This window comes from Buteo buteo, chromosome 6, assembly GCF_964188355.1.
Source record: "Buteo buteo chromosome 6, bButBut1.hap1.1, whole genome shotgun sequence".
NCBI lineage: Eukaryota > Metazoa > Chordata > Aves > Accipitriformes > Accipitridae > Buteo > Buteo buteo.
This window is the reverse complement of record NC_134176.1, coordinates 20,553,212-20,577,644: the sequence shown is the minus strand read 5'-3', so window position 1 is coordinate 20,577,644 and position 24,433 is coordinate 20,553,212. Positions and strand designations below refer to the sequence as shown.

Here is a 24,433-nt window from a genome sequence, read left to right as displayed (position 1 = left end):
CCCCAGCTGCACTTAATGCAGCACCAGGCACTGCAATTAGTTGTGATGTAATTAGGAGTGAGGAGCAGAACATACTTTGCAGAGATGGTTTGGGAGCCTGAGGCAAAAGGCTCTTGTCCATCAGCTGGTGGGCTAAGTAATTTAGAAATTCTTAAATAAGTGATGCTGAGCTCTAGCAAGGCTTCAGATGATCAGAGAAGGAATTTCATCTCTGTCTCATCAGAGAAAACAAACAATAAAGAGAGGTAATAAGAAGTTCCCCATGGCTTCTTTTAAAAGAAGGATATCATGAACAACATGAAATAACATCAAAAGCTTGTGTACAAAAATCCACACAACCTGACACGTGTTGACTAGAGACTTTCCTCTGATAACAGGATAGTGGAAAAGCTATATTAAAAGGACATAAGTACTCTAAAAGGTAAGACCCAAGGAACAATGACTTTGCTGCTGTGCTTCTGACAAGTCCAGGCAATGGCTGCAGTTTTTCCCCCACTGAAAAAAGAGGTGTTTTTCTGTGACTTGAAGAGCATCTGATATCCTCACCCTCCTCGTCGTGGGAGTCATGAGGGCACAGCATGGAAAGGGCAGGTGGGGAGGAGCTGCCCCCCCCCAAAAAGGGGCAGAGGAGGAACACCGAGCAGGCACCACATGGCATGGCACAGCAGTCACCCAGGACCGCTCTCACCAAGGGTTGGCAATAAAGCCCAGAACCACCCCAGCACATGCAAGGGCATATTCATGCCAAAATGATCATCTCGTCTTGGTGAGTAGATTCTGCTTTCCTACCATCTGCTAGTTGTGTATTTACTGTATAGTGAAGACTGAATCGTATTAGAATAGGTAACCAAAAGACCAAGCCATATGGTTTCCAATAGTCCTTTGAATTATCTGCAGGCTCATCAGGAATCACTCAACCATCCAGCTGAATACTGAGACCTCAAGGAGCCAGTGACACTTCTGCAGAGACAATTTTGTCTCTCTCTCCCTTTTCTGTGGGTCCCTTGAGCTTAGAAGGAAGCCAGCATTTATTTCTTCAGCATTGGGGAATCTCACGCTTCCGAGCCACAGCTAATCACTGCTGTGGAGCAGAGAGTGTACCAGCCAGCCACGTACAGCACTAAGGAATGGAGGGCAGAGCAGGTTTGTCATCTCCTTGTTTGCCTAAAACCACTTTATCACAAAGCATTTGGCATGCGCAATAGCATTGCCACAAGGACAACTGCTCCTAGGTGGTATGCTGGAGTCCACATTCAAATGGGAGAGCTCATCTCCTCTCTCCTGGTTTCTTACTACCTTTAGACCTCACTTTCTGGATGCTTTGGTCCCCATGACAGACAGTCAGCACCTGCCAGGCACAGTGACAGTACATCCCTCTGGATGAAACAGCACAAGCCCTTTTTGAAGTTAATCTTCAGTAAAAATGTATGAAGTCCCAAGACAGGGAGGAATACAGGCAGCTGTGTGGATCTGGTTGAAAGAGGCAGACAAGAACACCTCTAAATGACATATTTGAATTTGGCTCCTTTCATTAACCAAAGGCCTTTGTTGCCTTTATACCTGCTTAGGAGACAACAGAAAGGAGGTATTGTTGTCAAGCCACCTTGCAGCAGGCAGGAATCCACATTAATCACTCCATACTGGCTGCTGATGATCTCAGAAAAAAAAGGCACAGCCCACTTTGAACTAGTGTGACAGTTAGAAGCTACTTGTAAATTGATGCAGATAACCTCAGAAGACTATGGCTAGCTAACACAAATGTGGTGAGTGACTCACAAAATGAAAAAAGAAAAGAAAAATGTAATCAATAATTCAGAAGATTTCCTGAATGAGATTATATGATGCAGTGTGCTCCAAACCCTCAGCTATCACGTATTCTCTTTCTGCTTACAGCTCACTGAAGCAAATTAAACATTTTTTGCTCCCCTTTGATGCATATATAAACAGATAATCCAATTGAAGTGGCATGGCATGATAACATGTATTGATGATACTGGACATGCGCAACCCTATTTCATTTATCTATTACCATTAGCAAGGGTCCTCAGAGACATATTGCCATATTGAAATGAAGTCTCCACCCTTATCCAAAACACACTGTATACTTATACTGGTATGTAAATCCAGCAGTGTCATTTTGGATTTACACACCTATGAGTACAGAAGCTAGTCTTTACACAGTACTCCAGGAACTCACTTCTTGAAAAGAAGAAAATTTGTTTCAAATATTTCATTCTATAGTCTATTCAGAGGCTATCAACTGTTTTGCTTTCCCCCCAGTCCTTATCCATTAAACCCACAGGAATATTTTTCTGAAACTTAATTAAAAAAACCATATTTAAATTTCTTATTTTGAAATATGTGTTTTCCTATCACCGTTCCTACTTCTAAACTCTTCAGTGAAAGGGGTACAGTGCTGTCAGCAGAAGGAATGAGAAAGACTTGTGAATGCTGGGCCTTGGAAAGAGCTACCTCCATGGTAGGATTTTTCCCCAGTGACTGCAGGACCTGTCCTAGCCCATGCTGTGTAAGAATGTGCCTTCTTCCCAATTTAAATTAATCTGACTCCTGACATAACCCTGCAGGTAAGCGAAGCTGCTGTGGTTCTCCTTTGGCCTTAATACCTGTCTTCATCTCTGCATGTTTCAGTTCATTGGCAGTAAAAGGTGTTGAGTCAAAAGACACTGCAGCTGGAGTCCTATCAAAAGAAGCAAAGAGAAAATGCACAGATACTAGTGGTCCCAACTTCATTGCCAAATCCCTGAAGATTTGGTGAATCTTTGGTGAATCATTAAGTCACACCAAGGACAAGGATGTGTCTGAAAAATCCTGCCTCTTCAGATGTTTAGATATCCTGCTTTGGGTCCTAGAGAGACCTCACTGCTCTAGGGGAAAAAGTAGAGATGAAGAGTCATCTGGAAGTAGATGTCTCTGCCAATTTTTTCCCCACAAAACACAAGGAGGATGCATGTATATTCAGGGCTTCACTGCTTACAGAGCTAATCTTAGCTATGAGATATACCTGGAAGAAATTTTATCTCTCATCCCCCCCATTTTCAAGAAAAGTAATATCCTGGCCACTCTGTTTTCTAGAATGGGGCTCTTTCAATTGCTGTTTTTTTATAGTATAAATTAAACATTGTCTGGGTCAGCAAATGGAACTGTAACTCTTTGATCTAAGGATAAGACCCACATGAGGCAGCAAGGAGATACAGGTCACCACTCCTGACCAGTCCGCATCCCTGACAAGTGTCACACTGGGTCTGCCATGCTCAGTCATCAGCTAAACATGAAAATGCAGCACATAAAGAGGTCTTTGAAAACGCTGCTTCAATGTCTTTGCAATTTATGGCTGTAAATCAGAATATTTCCTGGTGGGACTGAAGGGTGAATTTCCATTTCTCCCTTCCTCTTTGCTCACAGGGGTCCCCAAATCCCTACATTAAACTTAAGTGACTTGTATAAGAAGTAAATTCCAAAGAGATTTACTCCCCTGCTTCCTCTGCGTTGTACATAAATGATTGAAATGTCCTTTGATAATACTATGCCCAAGCCATTTCCTCAGTTTGAAATTGAACCTAACATTTACTGTATAGAAATTTAACTGGCATGTAACTCAGAACTCCTTGGCAAAGCCTTCTGTTCCATGATTAATATTCTACTGGATTCAGAAAAGGTTTTCAAAACACAGTCTGTTGGAGCTGGGCAAAAATGCAATTCTTCTTTCATTTCAAATCCTTTAAGTTACAATACCTGTAATAGACCTTGAAAAGTCATGGGATGAGCCTTAATTTTTTTCTCCTTGCAATTTTACAGGTGATGTGTGACATGTTCTACCCTCTTTATTTTAGAGAATAAGATTTTTGCACCTAGAAAGAACTAAATCGATGCATAAGTGACTCAATCTCAAAAGCAGCCGATAAGCATTAGGCTGATAGTGTGATTCTACTCTGACAAGTTGCTCTATAAAACTGGTAATTGAACTTGACCACTCTGTGATGTGTATTCAAAGCCATAGCAAAGCAGTGCCAAAACTAAATGCCTTCTGCTTCTTATTCCTGTTAGCCCAGCACAATTAATGCAGCCAAGTGAGAGGGAACTGGGCTCAGTTTTTTTCTGTATTTTACTTGAGCATCACTGAGATCAATGGAGTGGCTCAGCCATCACAGGAGTTTTGGCTGGAAGAGGTAACAGCTTCTTAAGGCTGAGAGCTTTAAAAAACAGACCTTCACTATGGCTATTGAAGTAAAGAAGTGACTCTGCATGATGCTCCAGATCAAAGACTTCAAGACCCCAGTCTGCAACAGCCATGTAAAAAGCAATATTTTCCACAGGGTCACCAGAGGATGAAGAGGGGCATTTTTATGGTAAATAAAAAAAAAAAAGAAGAAAAAGAAGAAAAAAACCCACAAAACATACAACAAAAGCAGAACTAATCACAGCCCACAAAAGAAGAGATGCACTAAACAAAAACCACAAATTGTCACTATATCTAGAACGAATTATGTATTAATAGAAGGAAATACGATGAAGTATAAGCAAGAGTGGCCAAGCAGTAGATTTCCAGTTTCAAAGCAAAATGTTGCTGTACTACTTAAAGTTTTTACTGCAGATTACAGAAGTGCAAACCAAATCCAGTTCTCACTGGGATCTGTGATTGGAATTGATTTGGAAGAGAAAGATACCTTCCACAGGACCTCAATGCAATTTTTTCTTCCTTAGTAGAATGAAACAGCAGAAAAGCTATTAGGTTCAGTCTGTCTGAGCTTATCAAATAACTACAATAAAGGGAGAAAAAGAAAAGGAAGCTGCTGCTCAAAGTAAAGCTGTTGCCGTAAGGGTGTTTGGTCATAAAGGACTTCTCTGGGAAGGATGAAGATGGCTAGGTCTAGTTGATAGGAGGGGCTTTCAGGAGAGCTTTGAATATCAAGCTTAGAGGGAGGTGTACCACCCAGGAAGCTCTAAACTGTGTATAAAAGGACAGCATGGGAGACAAACACGAGGGTCCCCACTTCCTGCAGGATTGTTCCGTAAGCTTTTGCTCAGGGCAGGAGAGCAGCAGGAGGAGAGATACTGGAGTGCACTGAACAGCCCACTCCCTAGCTTTAGAGTGACTAGCCAGATTGACTTGGGAGGGCACTTCTCACAACCTGCTGTAATCCTGTCTTCGGCCAGAAGCTCATGTTCTTTCCCACTTGCCAGGGCAACTGCCCATGAGAAACCAAGGTCTTATATCAAAACCAATAGAACTCTCAGCTTCTAAGTATCATGTTCACCAGATGGCACAAGTTGAAAGGAGTACTTTAACTTTGCATTGGTAGCATCTGATATTTGCAAAGACTTAGGAAAAAAAAAAAAAAAGACAAAAAAAACAAAGAAAGAGTACTGAAAAAAATATTGCATTTGGCAGGACAAAAGAGAAAAAGTGTTGGCAAAAAAGAGGCTGGACTTTTGTGTAGTAGGGCTCTCTGGAGAAGGGTCCTATTTCAGGACCTGTCTTGCTAACTACTTGCTTGCTTTGCAGTTACTTCATCGGTTCTACTAGCCTTTGCAGGACACAAAGAGGTAGTCATGAAAAGATGGAAGTGGTAACAGAGGTGGAGACAGAATGTTAAGAAATGTGAGGGCTCAGTGCATTGACCATGTGAAAGGGAGTTCAACAGGCAGTTCCAAAACTGAGCCATCATTTCCACCTTCGATCAAAGAGTAACTCAAAATCCGTGAGCAACTTGTGAAACATTTGGGGGGGGGGGGGGGGGGAGAAATCATGCTGCTTTCTAGTTCCAAAGGCAAAAAGAAAGTTCTGCTTGAAGAGATTGGGGGGGGAGGGGTGCAAACTGTGCCATTTCTGAAGCTGATCTTCATGGCCACATGTCGATGCTCACTTTAAAGTCCTTTTAGAAATCTGAAACCCCACGAGTTCCTGAATACTTCAATTGGAAAGTTGACCTTTTTTTTTTTTAATTTCACTTTTGATTAACTAGCAAAAATGATAGGTTTGTGGAGCTTTAACATTCTATTAATAATGCACTATCTACTACAAATTTAAGATATTATACAAGGATTTAAATTGAACTGCACACATGAAGTATTTTCTGAGACATCCATGTTTTTATCTGCGTATGTGTCACTTTTCCTACCAGCTTTAAAACAAAGCAGCAGTCAATACAGCCAGGGCACAAAAAGGCTGGATATTCATAATACATCACCAGAAGTTCACTCTCATTCCAGGGGAATATTTGCATCATGCTACTGTTTTCAAGTAAGAGAGCAAAGCAATTTTTTTGTAAACTCTCTATGCTGTATTTCCTTCTTACAGATGGGTTAGTTTCTTCAGGCACTGAAATTGCTCTTGTCCCGTTGCTCTGACATGGGTCAAGATGCTCAGGCCTTTTTATCTAAAGTTCTTCTTGGAACTTGGAAAGAATTTCAGGACAAATCCAGTAACCTTCTTTGGTGTCTAAAAGGTTGGTGCTATAATATCTAACATTTTTGATGCCTAACCTTAAACTAGCTTCTGTGTAGAATGAAGGAAAGGGTAAGCCTCAAATCTCATTCCTCAAGCATTTTGCTCAGAATTTCATTAAAACACTTGTGTCCTTTCAGGATGTGATATGGAGACCTTTATCCTTCCTTCCATATGAAAAGTGCACTGTTTTAAAGGACTGAAGAAAGCTTACTCTTAAAAGCAGGAAAAGATTGTTTTGGAAGTATTGCTCCTCACCCTTAAAGAAGAGAAGGAGCCACTATAAGGAGATAGAGGACTTGAGAAAATTAGAAATGGAAAAGAAAGGAACATGGCATAATCTCCTCCAAAGTTTCAAGAAAGGTGCATCTTATTTGGGCCACACGATAGTCCTAGGGATGAATCAGCACCGTGCAGTAAAGAGGAGTATTGCCTTCAAAATCACTGATGCAGAAGCCACAAGAGGTCTCTTAGTTTAGGAAATTAAATCCCATGATAGAAAACTGGATTCTTTCTTTTATTTCTGCTTGGAAATGCTGAACAAGTCACATAACCAGGATTTTCTAAGGTGACCAGAATCTGTTTCATCCTTATTTTCTGGACACTTACCTCTGGGGCTGATTTGCTAAACAGCTGGATCCTTATGAACCAAGGTCTGAAGTGCTACAAAATACTAGAGTAAAATCTCAGGTTCCCAACTCCTCAGACTGAACCCATAGCATTAATGGAAAGATACTTTTTGGCTTCAGCGTCCCCTCTGTTAGAATGGAGGAATACCACTGCCTTACCTCCCTGTAGCACCACAAAAGAGCAGTTAATGCTTGTGAATCATTCCAGTTAGTTACACTAGTGATTAATGCTACCAAGAAGCCCATGAGGAAATATCAATCTACAGAGCATGGGTGGAACAGTTTGCAATGAATAAGTACAGGGTTTATAAAGAGAACAAGAAGGAAAAGTTAAAATACTTGATAACTGAGCACAACGCAGAACACAGGGCATGAGTCAGAAACCCCATGACAAATATGTGACAACATAAATCAAATATTGTCTCATAAAGCAGACATAAGAGGAATTAAGGTGCATAGACAATCTTAATTCTGGCATTTTCTAGTTTTGGGATTCGTGAGAGCCTGACTACAAATTTAACAATGAATTTTTAAAAAAAAACCCACAAGAACAGTGCATGGAATACTATCAAAGTTTAATCTAGCAGTTTATTTATAGGGAAAGTTGTGCCTTTGAGAAAGTCATGGTATAATCAAGAGAAGAAGGCTGGCCTGCTACTAGAGAACATAGTAGCAAGTCAGAGTTAAAACCCTGGCTCTAACATAGGTTTCTGTGTAACCTCAGATAGTTCATTTCCTATGCTATAAAGTAGGAATAATGATATTTCCTAGGGAATTGTGACAAGAATTAATTTTTACTTCCTGGCATGTGAGATCTGGTAAGAAAGTGTTCCATTGAAAAAAATATTTAAAAACCAAAATGTAAATAAATATGAATCATCATGTCACTAACAACACTACAATTTGTCCTACACTTCCCATTTTCACATCTTCTTAATGCTTCACGGAAATTCTGTGACTATTAAAAAACAACGTAGTACATTAAATATGAAGTTGAAACAAGTATGTCAAGGAAGAAAACATCCTCTGCCCAGAGCTGAAGTTAATAATCAGGTAGAATTTACTATGCTACCAAAATAATTTAAATGATTAAGATTTCATATGTGCCCTTACCTTACGATTGGCTCCTCACATGAAGTTTGGATCATTATATTAAACTCCTATTGGGAAAAGGCTAGGTTTTGCAAATACTAGCTTGTCTTTTCTAGTGATTTTGTTAAATGCATGCTGGTGAGAACAGGCTTCAGCACTGCTCAGAGACTGGGTGTACAACAGGAAAGCAGCCTTCTCCTACTTGTACCATGTATGCCTCCTGCTGGCTAACCCGTTTGACTCTTCTCATTTGTGTTGACAAACCAAATTCAGTTGAATTGAATGATTTATTTCATCTGGAAGAAAAAGAAAAAAAAAAGAAAAAAAGAAAAAGTGTTTTTTCACTTTGTAAGCCAATTTTTTTTCATTTGAAGTACTAGACGGTTCCTTCAACTTTCAGGGAAAAGTTCATTTTAAATAGAAATGTGACATTCTGGTTCCAGTTGAAAAGATATTTAATGCCAATTGAATTTGGCTGGAATTTTTTACTGCTTTTGTATTTCACTGAAAAGATAATATTTCATTTTGGTTTGACCCCCAAATTACTTCTTTGTCTTTGAGAGTTTACCTTTGAACTGAAAGATCAGTAATTCTGAGCTCCAGTTTTACAAAGATTTCATCTCTTTTCCAGTCTGTTCTTAGCCCAGGGATGGAGGTTTTTCCATAGTATTTTGCTAGCCTTGTGCAATTTTGCACCTAATGCTTGATCAAACCCCTGTTTAAAGTCTGATCCAAATATAGTATCCCTTAATCAAATCCACTCCCACTATCCTTTCCTAAAATTGGCAGGGGGGGAACAACCAACTTATTCTTTAGCAGAATTTGCCTCTCTGGAAAACTATTCCTAGTACCTGTCAAGATACAATAGAATTTTTGTTACAATGATAAAAACCAGTAAGACTTTGTTCATTAAAATACTCAGAAACAAAGTGGGTATTTCTGCCCTCTAAATGTACCAGAGGTGCCAAAGAAGGTCCTCCAACACAGTAGAAGAAACCCCACATCTGTCTACTCTGCACTATTTCTCATTTAATGTTGGCACTGCAGTGTCCTAACATCTGCCTGTTTCATAGCTGATAACATGTTCAAATCTTTGCCTGACCAAGGGACACTGATGTATCTGAGTTTACTGCTTAACAGGTTGGCATTTCAACCAATGTTTTCTGACCTTCTGCACTCTGGATACATATTGATTGCAACACAAGCTATTAATGATCACATTAATGGACATGAAAACCTCCTCCAAAGAGTCTGCAGGTTCTCTCTACAAGCCTGTTTTCCTTTCCAAAGCTCACAGGTCTGTTAAACAAAGCTCTTTTTCTGGATCCATAAGCAACTGTAGATGTCCTTTTAATTTTTAGTACAAACTGATTGGTAAACTGACTAAATAACTAAGCAACACTAGAGCACGCAGAGAGGAAAAGACTTAAGTATTTCCTCTTATTGAGCTACATTTTTGCACATACAGCACTATGTTTCTTTGACACTTTTTTCAGCACCTGAGGGCATCCCCAGTGTACTCATTTTCCCATAATCGGGATGCCTGATGGGAATTTACTATACATGTTAATTACAGATAAGTCTGTCTAGACCAATACGTAGAGATCCACACAGCAGCTGAGATAGTGGTTGCTTAAAACAGCCTCAGGACCACTAATATGATGGTCACCATCATATTTATAGAAAGTACCTCAGTGTTTGTGGCCTTCACAGCCTCACCTCACACACAAAAAAACATACATCGGTAGCTACCTCGCAGAGAGCTTGGGTTAAACTACTGTAGGTGGGCCTTTTGCTAGAGGTGTTAAGGAGGAGCAGATGAGCAAGAACAGGAAACCCAGGGAAGGATGTGTGACTGATGATGGACAAGAGAAATTGCAAAACACAGCCTGAACCTGTTTTGCTGTTGCATTAAATTGGCTTGTTTGGAAACTGCCAAATAAGAGCTAATGAGATCAGATTGCATCATGCAGAATTGCAAGTGGGCATGCCTAATTTATTAGTGCTCAGCCTGAGTGAGGGAGGTCCAGTCTATGGAGAGGAAACCACCTATTTTAATAGATTAGAGCAGACTTACCAAGGCAGGAAACTTAAGCGATGAAAAACAGAAATGAAAGTGTTCATTTACAGCTCTTTTGAAGCTGTGGAAGATACAATAACTTCCTGCTAAAAAGGAATTGGTATTTGCAGGGTGAGATAGTAAAAAATTTTGTTTTCCAGTTAATCTTAAGATAAGCCTAGGCTTCAGGGGGATTCCTCCTCTTCTCCTTCCCATGAAAAATCCAGTCATATACCTTCCCTCAAACAGCAAGGCTGTCCTGTTCATTAGAAATCATTCTCAGCAGGCAGCTGTGCAGAAGGGATTCAAGGGAAAAAGGTGACAATTGCAGCCTATAAGGCGTTTTTTGCTGGGTTTTGTTTGGGTTTGGTTTGGGTTTTTTTTTTTAACCTGACAAACTATGTTTAGTTTATCAAATTGAGCTACATCAGAAAAAGAAATGGAAATAAAACAATATAATTGGCTTCACAGCACAGCATGCCTTCCCCTCAAGATGGACCTGCTCTAGGGAAGAGTCTGAGCTGAAGAGTTGAGTAGGCTGTTGTCTTTGAGACCCCCGCAGCTAGAGGATTAAACACTTCAGTGTAAATCTGACAACACAGCTTGCATCTTTCTGCACCTAAGGCTCACTGGAAATCTTGTTGTTACTCAGGTAGTGTTTATTTCCCTTGTAACAAAACCCGCGGTCATTGTTTGTTTGTGCTTAATCCCTCAAAAGCCTGCTGCTGTATTCACACTGTGGAGGAGTATCACTTAGCCTGGCTCCAGGCTCTCAACACACTTTACCAGATGTGACAATGATTGCCAGAGCTCTTGGTTTTCCTGCTGCAACATCTTAAAGCCATCCCCAGGTCTGTAACATGACATCATAAAAATGACCTCATGAGGTTCCTGTCTGTCTTTAATGACTCTTTGCAAAACAGCCTCAGTTTACATGCTGTTCCATTTCTCTTTCAATCTTTCCTTTCCCAGCCTGTGCTCTGAAACATGCTGAGTACTTTCTTTCTGTATTGGTTTTATGTGGCAAGGTTTTGGTAGCGGGGGGGGGTTACAGGGGTGGCTTCTGTAAGAAGCTGCTGGAAGCTTCCCCTGTGTTCGAGAGAGAGCGAGCCCATACCAGTCGGCTCTGAGACGGACCCGCCGCCGGCCAAGGCCGAGCCAATCAGTGATAGTGGTAACGCCTCTGTGATAACATTTTTAAGAAGGAAAAAAAGGTTGGGAGAGTGAGAAACAGCCGCGGGAGAGAGGAGTGAGAACATGTAAGAGAAACAAGCCTGCGGACACCAAGGTCAGTGAAGAAGGAGGGGGAGGAGATGCTCCAGGCGCCGGAGCGAAGATTCCCCTGCAGCCCGTGGTGAAGACCCTGGTGAGGCAGGCTGTCCCCCTGCAGTCCAGGGAGGTCCACGGTGGAGCAGATATCCACCTGCAGCCCGTGGAGGACCCCACGCCGGAGCAGGTGGGTTTCCGAAGGAGGCTGTGACCCCGTGGGAACCCTGCGCTGGAGCAGGTTCCTGGCAGGACCTGCGGATCTGCGGAGAGAGGAGCCCGTGGAGCAGGTTTTCTGGCAGGACTTGTGACCCCGTGGGGGACCCGCGCTGGAGCAGTCTGCTCCTGAAGGACTGCACACCGTGGAAAGGACCCATGCTGGAGCAGTTCGTGAAGAACTGCAGCCCGTGGGAATGGCCCACGTTGGAGAAGTTCGTGGAGGACTGACCCCGTGGGTGGGACCCCACGCTGGAGCGGGGGAAGAGTGTGATCAGCCCTCACCCTGAGGAGGTGAAGCGGCAGAAAATAATGTGTGATGACCGTAAACCCCATCCCTGTCCCCCTTGTGCCGCTGGGGGGGCTTGGTGGAGAAATCCAGGAGTGAAGTTGTGCCCAGGAAGAAGGGAGGGGTGGTGGGAAGGTGTTCTGAGATTTTGTTTTATTCTCTCATTACCTTACTCTGGCTGATCTGTAATAAATTGAGCTAATTTTCCCTAAGCTGAGTCTGTTTTGCCCGTGACGGTAATTAGTGAATGATCTCTCCTGTCCTTATCTCGACCCGCAAGTTTTTGTTATATTTCTCTCTCCCCTGTCCAGCTGAGGATGGGGGAGTGATAGAACGGCTCTGGTGGGCACCTGGCGTTTAGCCAGGGTCAACCCATCACACTTTCCCACAAACCCTCATAGGAAGAAGAGATTTGCAGGCCGAACTCTGTCCTTTGTGGAATTTTCTGTTTCTCTTTTTCTGCCCAGATATTCATGCAAGGGGTTGCAATAAACTGCAATTGTTAGATCCGTACGTAGTGCACACAAGACTTTAATAGCCAGCTGACTTTCTCTTTGCTGGATTAGCTCTGAAAGGTTAACAGGAGCAAAATGCAGTGTGCATGTCTATTTTCACCGATGCCACCTGCAAAGGCATGAAATGCACAGAAGTCCAGAGATGTTCTGTGAGAAAGAAGGGAAGAGATTTTGGTCTGGGGATTTTTTGTTGTTTGTTTGTTTGTTTTTCTTTTTTCCCCCAGGTATTACAATATTCATGTTTTTCCTGCTTTTCGTTGAACATGGAACTCAATTGTCCACCTCAAGAAATATTCATTTTTCTACTAAAAAGTAGGACTATTTTGCTTATTTTGCACTCTTCTTTTTTTTAAATTGATTCTCATGGTTCTATATGAGAGAAGGACTGCAGTTTTGGACCCCCACCAATAACCTATTTGGCACATTGCAGTGCAGTTTTATAAAGCAGGTATTATAAACAAGTTCTTCATGTGCGCGACCAAGATTCACAGTCCCAACATGCTCTGGAACATAATGCAACCTTATTTTAGTGCTTTATTCTTCCTAGTCATATAACAATACTTAGAAGGAAAGAATGGCACAGGTCCATTTAGCTAACTGCTTCAAGTCAAGCCTATGGTGTACATCCATCCTGTTTAAATTTGGTTCAGTAATGACATTTTCCAAAAAGAGAGCTGGGGACTCTGCCCACAAAATGGCACCATTAAGAGAGCACCATCAAGAAAACCATCAGCACCTTGTGCCAGAAGGAAAGAAGGGATGATCCAGAAGCAGCCTCCTACAGTGTGGAAAGTGTCCAGTGTCCTCCATGGAAAAGATCTAAAGCTTTCCCGGAAAGCAGCTTGCCACCTGCCAGCCCAAGCAATGTGCTGTGAAATCTGTGGGGGATTCTTCTTCCTGCGCTATTCAGTTTTAGTATGTGAGTTCTAAATTTATTATATTTTAATGCAACTTTAATCTTTTTGCCACTATGTAACAATTTGTTTAAAAAATAATTGGTGTTATGCAAAACCGCAGACTGTACTGAAAAAAATCATGTTTCAGCAAGAATCTTAGTGCAACCCTTAGCATTCTGCATCCAGATTTTGGAGTGGAAAAAAAGTATTTCACAACTTGTCACACATCCACCCTCTTGGGGTTTTTTTCATTGTCTTTTGCAATCACATCTAGGAACAATTATTTGGGTCAGCTGGCTAGATAGATCAGTTTGCTGGAGGACTCTAAAAACAAAGTAGCCTTCAGTATATCCCGAGCAATAGGTCACAAAGAGCAAACAAGTGTAGCTAGATAAGGTCATGCCCTGGAAATGGCAATTAAGTAGACAAGCAGAATGAGAATGTGCATAAACTAGAAAATGCAAATAACCATTTTTGCAAGAAAAAACAAGAGTGATACAGAGTAGCTAAAGTAGGTCCTATCAAGAGACACATGCTCACAGGGGAAGAGAGATAATTTGGAAATGGGGGGGGGGGGGGCGCACTTTGGGGAAATATGTCTTGACTTACACTATTAACACACAACATAGTAGCAAGAACCAGTATGGACTGTGTGGCATAAACAGCATATAAGGAGTAGCACAAAAACAGGGGAGCTTTTTTGCTCAGTCCAGGGAAGGCTTTTTTCTTTTTTTTTTTTTTTTTCCCTCAGAGTCACGGGAAGGCTCAGCCATGAAAGGTCTCTATATACATTATACAGAAGTATCAACCATGCTTGCAGGAATTTTTTGTCTCCCCCATTTGCTGACAAAGGAACCGTAGTTCATGAGTTTGCACCCTCTGTGAGTGTACTATGACTGGCCGGTATTGCAGTTTCTCAAGTTGATGGAAAAACAAGGCACCAGGGGAAACTGAGGCCTCACGTAGAAGACAGTCAGCATGAAGATACCAAAAAAGCTGCAAAGAGACAAAAGAATTCACAGTACAAGACAACCCCAACCTTGTCTGTGCTTCCCAGGGTCAAGAAGTTTCACCTCCTCCCTCCTCTCTGCATTAGTAAATTTTTCCAGACATCCTGGCAAATAAATTCTATGGAGAGAGACTAGGAAAGAGAGACAGAGCCTCCTCAAAGCTTTGCTTCTTGCCTCCCTACTGACTGGTCACCAGGTGTAGAAACGTGGCTCAGTATGAGTAGAGGTATGGCTGGAATTTTGTGCCTCTCTTTTGAAACCAGCCCAGCACCACCAATTCCCAAATTAGAAACCCAGAAAACACTGTAGTCTGGACTGTCAACCAAAAAGAAAAGGTAGGAGGGGCAAAAATGAACACAAAGATCTAGCAACGGTTAGATTACCAGCAATGCACTGTTTTCCACAGGGATACACCAAAGGGAAGATTAATTACAGCTACTCTGCCCTTGCTGGATGATAAGACAACAGAGAGAGAAAAAAAACCAACAGGAAAAGTGTTTTCATCATCCAGAAGGTCTTTGTTGCAATTTTTTTTTTCCATCTTTGTAAAACATTACATCATAAAATAAAGACAATAGCAGCAAAACTTATCTAGATGGTACAAGCACATTCTGCTCTGTACCATGGTAATGACATTAATGAAATTGTCCCTTTTCTGAAAATGCCTTTCTAAAGCACCATAAAATCTTACACAGAGAGAGAGAGAGAAGGACAGAGACAAGAGAGTAGATAGAACATCCTTGCAAGTGGATTTACTGATTGCTTATACTATAATTCAAAGTTAATCAGTAAAAATAGATCAGCAGCCCACTGAAATGTTTCCCCAAATTTTAAGAAAGTTTTTTTCAAATGCAAGGCTGAAAATGACTAATCATGGTTTCTCAGCCCTGTCCACAAGGTCCAGATCAAATTCTATCAGAACCTGAAAAAATTCAGTCTAAACTGACATTGGAACACTGGCCTGAATAATTTCAAATTTTGGGGAAGCTGTGATCCAGATACAAATCCTGCCTTTTTCTAATTATATCTACTACATGACTCCAGGATCTGAGAATCTGCTAAATGGTAGGCTGAAAGCTGGTATATTTGGCTTACATCTCACAATAGGCACCGTAAGCTTTCCTCTTTAAGCACCCAGCTCTCACAAGGAAAAAAGAGTGTGTGGGTGGAATATATTTGGGAGACTAAAATATTCTCTCTCACATGCCAAATACCACCTGCCTGTGATTTGCTCTCAAGGAGTTCAGCCAAGGAAAGCAAATCCTATTTGCCTCAAAAGGCCACCTGCTAGAGAAATGTCCGCTTTCCCCCAAAAGCAGCAGCACTGGTATTTCCCGGTGATAAGACTCAGCTCAGACACAACCTGTAACCAGAGATGAGGGAGCACAGAAGTGCACATCTACCTCCATGGCGGGCCAGGCATCACCACTAAATCTGTTTGCAAGAACCGACTACATGTGCCACGTGAAGGGTGCACATGTGCACGTGTTTGCATGGGTTCTTTTTTTCAACTCACCAGTGTTGTGGTAAGACTCGCCTTTAGAGTGACCTGCTCAACCCAGCACGAGCTAGCTCGCTGAGCATGTGCTGGCTACATCAGGACACCCCCAAATTAGCTTTCGGAACTGCTTGCTCAGTGTTTGATTTCAACAGCATGAGTCAACAGAGTCCAACATCATTATGTACTTCAGTTGCACTGGCAGAAGGAAAAAAAATACGGTCCAGATCAGCAATGGTGTTAAGGAGGGTAACTGTTACTGGTAGCAAAGGAGATGGGGACCGCAGGAGGAATTAGGCAACCTAAAGGAATTTTCAGATCTGCATTTTTTTTTTATGATATATTTCAGGCAACTAGTTTCATACATTAACCTACAAGCCTTTACTTGAATTTCACAGATTTGTGTGGATTTGCATTTGTGTTTTCATTGATATTTCATTGCCTACGGAACTGTTTCTGAAGCCGGGTTTATTTGTATTTAGTATTGATATAATGCCATCCCAGTAAGTGTAAACGGCACTGTAGAGATGAGTTAAAACAGCAGGTCTTTGCTCTGAACAGCTTAAAAATAACAAGCTAGCTCTACTTTACTGCACTGACTTGATGGGGGCAGATTTTGGCCTTAGATTAGACAAAACATAGTTCAGAACAAATAGGCGTACTGTAAGGACTGAAGCAGTTCCAGTCACCTTTTAAATCCATATCTGTTAAGTAGAAGACTTCTTGTTCTAGGTTAGTATGCAACATAACATAAAGCTTGGTCTTTACCTGGTATTTATTTTTAGTGGATGATGGGAAAAGTGAGACTAGCAGACATCTTGCAACCTGACAACACAAATAAGCCCCTGAGAAAACCAAAACTGGCAAACAAACAGCCCATGTACAGCATCAACACAAATTTTTCAGGAAAATGCAGGGTTTTTTAAGGACAGGGTTTTTAACACCCTGAACACATAGATATACTTTCATTCATTGTGGGTTAGAGAATTTTGCAGAAAGTCTCTGGCATAGCCCATTAATGGCTTTGTAAGAAACAGACTTGTACTAGAGACATCATAAAGCCAGACAGCAGAAGCTCTGATGATGTATAATTTTACAGCAACAACCAAAATTAGATTTCACGAATAAAAATTGCTGGGGGGTTTATTTAGTATTATTTCTAATAACATTTATTAGAAATAATGTTCCCTATTAAAGAATAATGAAATTCACAGACTGCCACATGGATGAAGTTACAAACCTTTTCAAAACCACTCATGCAAAATCTGCACAAGTTCAGTGACGGTTAATGGTTCAGGAGGAATCCCAAAGGAGCATGCCAGAACTCTCCTGCACAAGACAGTAGAAAGTGGGACTGCAGAGCTGAAAGCTGTAGGAAACCAGAAGCTGAGTCGTCCTCTATGTGTGAGGGCTGTGGCTACAGAAAATCCATGTTTCCTTTGTTCTTTCAGGTCCCAATTCCCATGTCAAGTCATGTTGTACTCAGGGCAGGATCTGAGAGTTAAAGTCACTAAGTCACCCTTTTGTTTGCCTTTTTATTTTCATGCTTCTGTGAAAGTCTGTAATTTAGAGCAAGGAGTTTGGGGTATGGTTCACGCTACCTTTTGCTAAAACTTTCAATAATGGTGGAACAGCCTCACTAGAAATAACATCACAAGTTCTTTGTAAGTATTATTAAATACCAAAGGATGAGAATGTTAGCCCTAAAAACACTTGATGTTTGAACTGAGAGTCTCTCCCAAGCTGTTGCATACACCTAAAACCAAGGGATGTCCTTTACAAGGGGAGAAGCAATTTAGGACATTAAAATGTCATTTTGGTTGTCAGACATTTCTGTCCGGTCCCCTAAGCAGTACACCATTTGCACTTCCCATATTATAATAAAAATGATGTATATTGAGGTATTTAATAGGCAATCATATAGGAGAAAATATTTACTTCAGCAGCAGACTGGCAGCTTTCTCAGCAAGTTGCACAGACACAGAAATGTGTGGGCATGAAAGAGAGCATCTTGCTTTCATGTAAAAGGTCATCAAATGCTCTGTTCAGTATCTCGCTGGGAGTTTATTCAGCATCACCCTTTGTCCCTGAAACTATCCTAACCCAAACCAGGAGCTGCTGAAGACACAGCTAATTAAATGTCAGCCAGGGACTCCTGCATGGCATGGCAAGGCAGAAACTAGAGTGAGACACACCCCCCGTCAGTTAGAATCTGGACAGGGGAGAGACTGAGAACTCAGAAAGTTTAAAGATGACACATATGCCAAGATTGCATTGTCCTTCTATCCCATCAGAGCAACCAGTTCTGAATTTGGCCACCAAACGTTGCCTTCTCAGTCACTTTGTCCATGTTGACTTGTTTTCCGTGATTTGCCCACTGTCCAACTCCTTGCTCACACAGACAAGTCCTACAAGACAGACTTTTGCTTTCCCTGACCCTAATGAGCAGAAATGCTCAGGCTATGACTGAGTCTTATATTTCACATCCAGGAAATGCATCTCCCATACCCTTACAGCTGCCTGTGCATCTGCACAGGACTTTTCCATTACAGGCGAGCATTTCTTGCGAGAAGAACTCAGCTGAGGAAAAAAATAACACTGCATGCATGGCATTGGTTTTGGCATTTGGTAACCAAGGAGAATTGTTAGCACAATCTGTATGTACTGCATGCTTTCAGAGTCAGATGAGATGCTTTTGTGTACCTGATCCTTCATACAAGCAAAGTGCAGGACGGTGTAACCAGGCAATACTTTAATGCCCAGGACCCAAATCACATGTCTGAGCTCTTCTGAACCTTGTTTGGAATTCAAAAGCAAATCTAAATTGCAGTTTTATCTCCTCACTTCCCACCAGGCCACAGGAAAACCCCAGATCTGAACAACATAAAATCTCAGTACATCCAAGTATGCTTCATCTATCCTGGCACTACAGAATGAGCACAACATGATTCACTGTACATCTCAGTGAGACTTCCAACAATTTGCTCACGTGTGGCGCGAAAGGCTGGACTTCATCCCAGGCCTGCCCAAAACCAGGCGCAACAGGAGGGCTAGAGGACTCCCGTGCTCGAACAGACCTGCTCCCTGCCAGGGTCTGCTGCAGCTTGGGGAGTACAGGATCTGAGGATGGCCACAAGCTGCCGGCTGCATTATTGTGAAGCAGAGCACAGGGCTGCGTGGCACAAAAGCCTCCAGAGCCACAGCAGCTCTTGAGTCAGACGAAACCTTCCCCGGGGACTGGGCTTACTGCCCTGTCTCCAGTAAGCTAAAGCCAGAGCGCAGCCCTGCACCTTAAGAGATTCATTGGTGAACTAAGCAGAATTCAATTTCTGTCGGGTCTTATTGAGTTAAAGCAATCCCAAATGACTTGAAATTTTTCAAACATTATTTTTTCATCCTTAATTTTCAGACAGGTAATGAAATTAGAAAGACATGATATTTCAAGTGAAGTAAACCAACAGACAGAACATACTAAGAACTTCTTTCCTCCTCTGCACTAGTGGTATTTGGCTCACTCCTGCAAACTGTGCAGTCAATTAGATATGCAAATATGCATACTCAAAATTTGCATTTGCATTGCCATGCTTCTATTCATAGCCATGGCAATCATGTATTTCAGTGACCAGTTAGATTTTGAGTTGGCTCATTGTGCATAAAAATCTCAGAAACCATCACAGAAAACGAAGCGTGCATTTTTGTGTGTGCAGACATGGGCATGCTGCAATGACAAACACAGTAGCCCACAGGCTGAGGCTACCAAAATTTAGTGTGTTTTGCAATTCCCATTAATTATTTTGCAGCCTTTTCTTTGAATATTTGCTGTGAAGTCTAGGGACATTTGTATTTCTTATATCCATATGTCCAGACACCACAAAAGATTTTTAAAAAATGCCCACAGTTTGGTTACATTTCAATTTAGTCTAAAAATGCAGAGAGCTCATGTTTAGATTTTATCAAGAAGAAAGATAGCAAATGTCAAACAAAGACAGTACCTGAATGGAAATAAAACAAATAATGCAAAAGACTTGTTTAAAAAGTTACAAAATATGACAGCATTAATGGCACTTAAAGCTATAAGCACTTAAAAGATTACCACCATATTTGTCTCAACTTCTTTTCGTAAATTTCTTTTTTCTTTTTTTTTCTGAGATTATGACTGCAGCTTATGTCTAAACCCAAACCCAGCAAAAGGGGTAGAGAGCCCTGAGATTCTGTGGTTGCCCTGGCCCTCCTTTGAATAGTGTATATGCTCTTATGTCTATTTTTAAAAGTTCAGATTCAGCTACAGAGAACAGCAGTTTGCTGACATGCAAAAGCTATAGCTTTCCTTCTGTCTTCATAGTCTTACAGCAATAAACTGAAGGGTTTTTTCAGTGGTAGAAAGTGTGAATGAGAAATTCTTTTAAAAAAAAAGTTGGCCCACTGTTTTATACACCTAACCGAATATCATTAAATTAATGTTTCTCTTCTTTTAAACAACATAGCACGAGATGTTGCACTTTCTTCATATGCGCTTTCTTGCTGTGAGCTTACAATGAATATTTCCTACAAGAGAAAAAAAATCCATTTTTTCTTTCCTTTTTTTTTTGACACTGGTTAAGATAAATACCCACAGAGTTGTTTGTTTGTTTGTTTGTTTTTAATGAAAAGAGCAAGCCGAGCCTTAAATATGTCTATATTGATTTTTCAAACCAGCACCCAGCTGGCGGCTGTGTCCATGGACATTCTTTTGGAGTTTAGAAAGATAATGCATCTGATTCAAAAATTAAAAAAAAAAAAAAAAAAAAAAAAAATCTAGCTTGGATCACGTGCCAAAACGTAAACTAAGCCTTACTGAAAGTTTCTAGTTCAATCCAAACATTTCTCCTCCTTTTAATCACCAGGGGAAGGCTTTATGGATGCATACTCCGTTACAAAGATACACTCTCTTTCATCCCTTTCAAACGCTCTTCTTACATAGCTGTCATTGCCATGGTTCAGTCTCTTCCTTTGCGTCTTGCCCTGGTAATCTTATACAGGCTGAAATTTCCATGTGCGTAGCTTTCTGTTGCCATTCTGCAGTGCTGTGTTCCTGAATTGTTTTGGCAGAGCAAGCTTGAGTCTTTATGGCACAGTGAAATATTCTTCGATGCTATATAATTCAGACTGAATAAGGAGTCTGTATAAGGCACGTGTCTCAATATATATATGTATATAAAAACACTAACTTTGTTAATTCAAGTCAGGCATCTTTTACATTAAATTTCTGTCTTCAAGTAGCGCTTTGTTTTCATGTTCCCTTTCTTTGGTTTCATTGGGGATCACTCCATTCTCCAGGTCCGAGTGCTGCTGGATGCAGTCGGTCAGTACTGCAGTGCTAGAAGAGTTATCAGAATTACACATCTTCTCTGACTCCTCTTCCTTTTTTTCTTCATCCAAGGAGTAGTTTCGGAAGGTCTCATAAATTTTACGCACATCCTCAGGGATGGTCTTTTTGAGGTCTTTGTTTTTCCTTTTGGTCATCTTAGCAGATGATCCAAACTTGTTAATGATGTTGTCTTCGGATGCCCCCTGCCCGTGCTTGTTGAGCTGATCTGACCCTTTAAGGCGCAGGTTGTTAGGCCTGTTGTTGATGCTTTCCTGAGATGAGGCCTTGAAGCGTCCTGTTTCCAAGGCAGTAAAGACAGAGCGCTTCTCTGGGGAGAGCATGTCTAAGGAATGGGCTCGCTGGTCCAGGCCCAGGCGCCTGCGCTCCATGCTCCGGATGGTGGCTGCCCGCTGAAGTTTGTCGTGGATCTCCACACTGAGCCGCCTCCTTGTCTCTCTGAACTCAGCTGTCACATTTGCTTTCCACTCAGCTGCGTGGGCCTTTATTTCTCCAACCTTTACAACAACAAGAAAGATAAATGAATATAAAAAAGCAAAAGCATAGAAGAGTAGCACAAGCACTTTCTTGTCTAGCATGGAATCAGAGACCAGTCCCAGCTCCAGTGCATCCATCCAGACCCAAACTTCAGCAGCAAAGTGGCTATACTGGGCAGGCTCTAAACACACCAACTAGTGACTAGCTAATGTCTTGTGTAGCATATAACTTGTCTGCCTGTTTCACATTTTGCCACTCCTCACATTTTATAGCTGTGTTACATGATAGCAGGTATTTATGCTAATCCCTCCTTGGTCAAGAACAAAATTCCTGACTTATAATGTCAGTGGTAAATGATCAGGACTGAGTGAAATTAATCACATATAGTTATACCAATATACTTCAGAATAGCACAACAACCAGTGTAGCAATACAGTAATGTATTTTCCAATATTGCTTATGGATGGAGCTGTTCAGTCCCACTGAAGGTTCTGTTCAGTGCTAAAAAGCCACAGAGCAATTAACGGAAATACCTATTAGATAATTCCAAGTGGACCTCTGACTGATCCAGTCATTCTCAGGGACAAATATAGCTGTCTTTAATGGAGGTTTCCATTGCATAACTGTCCAAACACCGCCCTCTCAAGGCAGCTGGAGGAGGTGTCAACACATACTGTGTGGGCACCATGAGCATGTCCTTAAATGTCTCACTGCTTTGCTTTGTTTTAGTCCTTTGCACCTGAGAGCAGAATAACAGCTAAGAATAAAGCACCTACACAGCTGCTGCGTTAAATAAATATTTCTTCTACAATGAGAAAAAAAGAAGGTAAATGACCAAGCAATATCTCAGTCAACACAGGCCTTTTCCAAAGGTCAGCTAAAGGAGAACAGATTCAGGAGTACAATGTCTGCAAGAGCCCACCAAGGTCAATGGTTTGCTTGGGCTGCTGTAGCCAGAACTCAGTTTCTGCATTCAGTGATCCACGAGGAAGTCATCTTTGGTTCCTCAGGCCAGATGAGCAGGTGTCCATTAGAACTGTATTACTTGTGGGAGTAGGCATCTCACATTCACCATAAGAGGTCAGATTCCCACATGTAGGTGCCTGCTGATGTTCAACCTGACTGCCAAACTCTCTGTGAAGCCCCTTTTTTCATGGAGGTGTGCAGGGGACACATCTGAGGCAGCGCAGATGTTTTCATAAATGATAAACAGAAGTACCCCTCTGCCAAACTTTGTCTATGCCTGCTCTTTGGCTAACCTTGTCAGGTTAGCTTTGCCAGTAATGCAGAAGGAGATTGCCTTAAAAATTGAAATTATATTATTAACGTCCTCCACAATAGGCTTCAGCGCTAGAGTCATGGCAATTGCCTTCTATTTTCCACTCTTAGAGTGACACATTAGCAATACTGTCTTTGAATCATGGAGGGCATGTTCTGAGTGAATTTAATCATGTTCTCCCTGATGCTGATTACTCAGTTTCTTCAGTTTTTAATAATATAGTAGTCAGTAAAGGGCCTGAATCTAAACTCTTATTCAGAGCCATATTCCGTGACATAGGGAAAGGTGGGAAAACTCAATATAAAACCCTGGTTTAAAGGCAGGTTCTTGCCCCATAAGGAAAAGAGCCAACTAATGTCTTCAAAACCTATGCATCTCTAATTTTTTAAGAGAGAACACTGAATTTTTTATCACAACTTTGTAGCTAGTTTCAGAGTGAAGGCTGGCCTCTTTTATTCCATAATTGCAATCCTACTGATGTGTTCTGCGTATTTGGTAGTACTGATAGAGGTGTAACAGCCTAAGTTGCTTCAGTTGCTTTTTTTCCTCCCTTTGTGAAGGAGCTAGAGATCAGAGCTAACTGGATACCAAAGGCAGCCAGTGGAGTAAACCACAGGAAATATTGAGCATTTGTCATGCAGAGGAGTATCCTTCTTTAGACAAGCAGGAATCAGGCACTTAAAGCTCTCATAAAATGACAAACCACTGAGAAATTACTAGTCATACCTCTTCTTTTGTCTTCTTGGACAGGACTCTTAACCAGTCTCCAATCATACTCAGGACAGCAGCAAAATAGGCAAGGCCAACAAGGATCCAGAACCACACTAAGGGTTTATACCACTCCCGGTAATGGATGTCAGCATTTCCTCCTGAAATAAGCATATACTTATGCTTAGGAATCATGAGATGCCAAAATTATGACAAAATAGCTACAATTCTGAGAAATTCCTGAAAGTATTTCTTGACTCTTGCCAACACTACTGTAGTTCTAATAATAGATGAGAGGACTGTCAGATGGGAGGAACACAGTCTGTTCTTAATTTAAAACTCTTTAAAATTATGTACTGTTCTGCTGCTATGTGACCTGCCACAGCACCTAGTAAACAGTCTTCTTTATATTGCTCATACTCTGAAGCAAGTCTGAAATTCCTGCTTTGGTATTACTTGCAACAGCATGAACACATTTCCAAGAAAAAGTTTGATACAGCTAGTCTTCCTTATTCTGAACTGCCTGCAGCCTGGTAGTTGTGAAACTTTACAGTTCAATGCCCTCGGGTTATAGTTTCCGGATTTTTTTGGTTTTACCTACAGGATTCAGAGACCTACATGCAGAAGAAAGAGAAGTAGCTTTGTCTTCCCCTCCAAATTAGGATATC

The 24,433-nt window shown here is 41.4% G+C and overlaps 1 protein-coding gene across 1 annotated transcript in view; it reads right to left on the bottom strand.

The window, feature by feature from the left end:
* Positions 1-20,509: 20,509 nt before the first annotated feature.
* KCNK10 (potassium two pore domain channel subfamily K member 10) overlaps positions 20,510-24,433 on the bottom strand; it is a 67,004-nt gene continuing 63,080 nt past the window's right edge. The window contains exons 6-7 of the mRNA XM_075031081.1: positions 23,784-23,926; positions 20,510-21,798 (exon numbers count right to left, since the gene is read on the bottom strand). Coding sequence (XP_074887182.1) covers positions 21,169-21,798; positions 23,784-23,926 — 773 coding nt within the window. The 3' untranslated portion in view covers positions 20,510-21,168. The remainder of the gene's footprint in view (positions 21,799-23,783; positions 23,927-24,433) is intronic.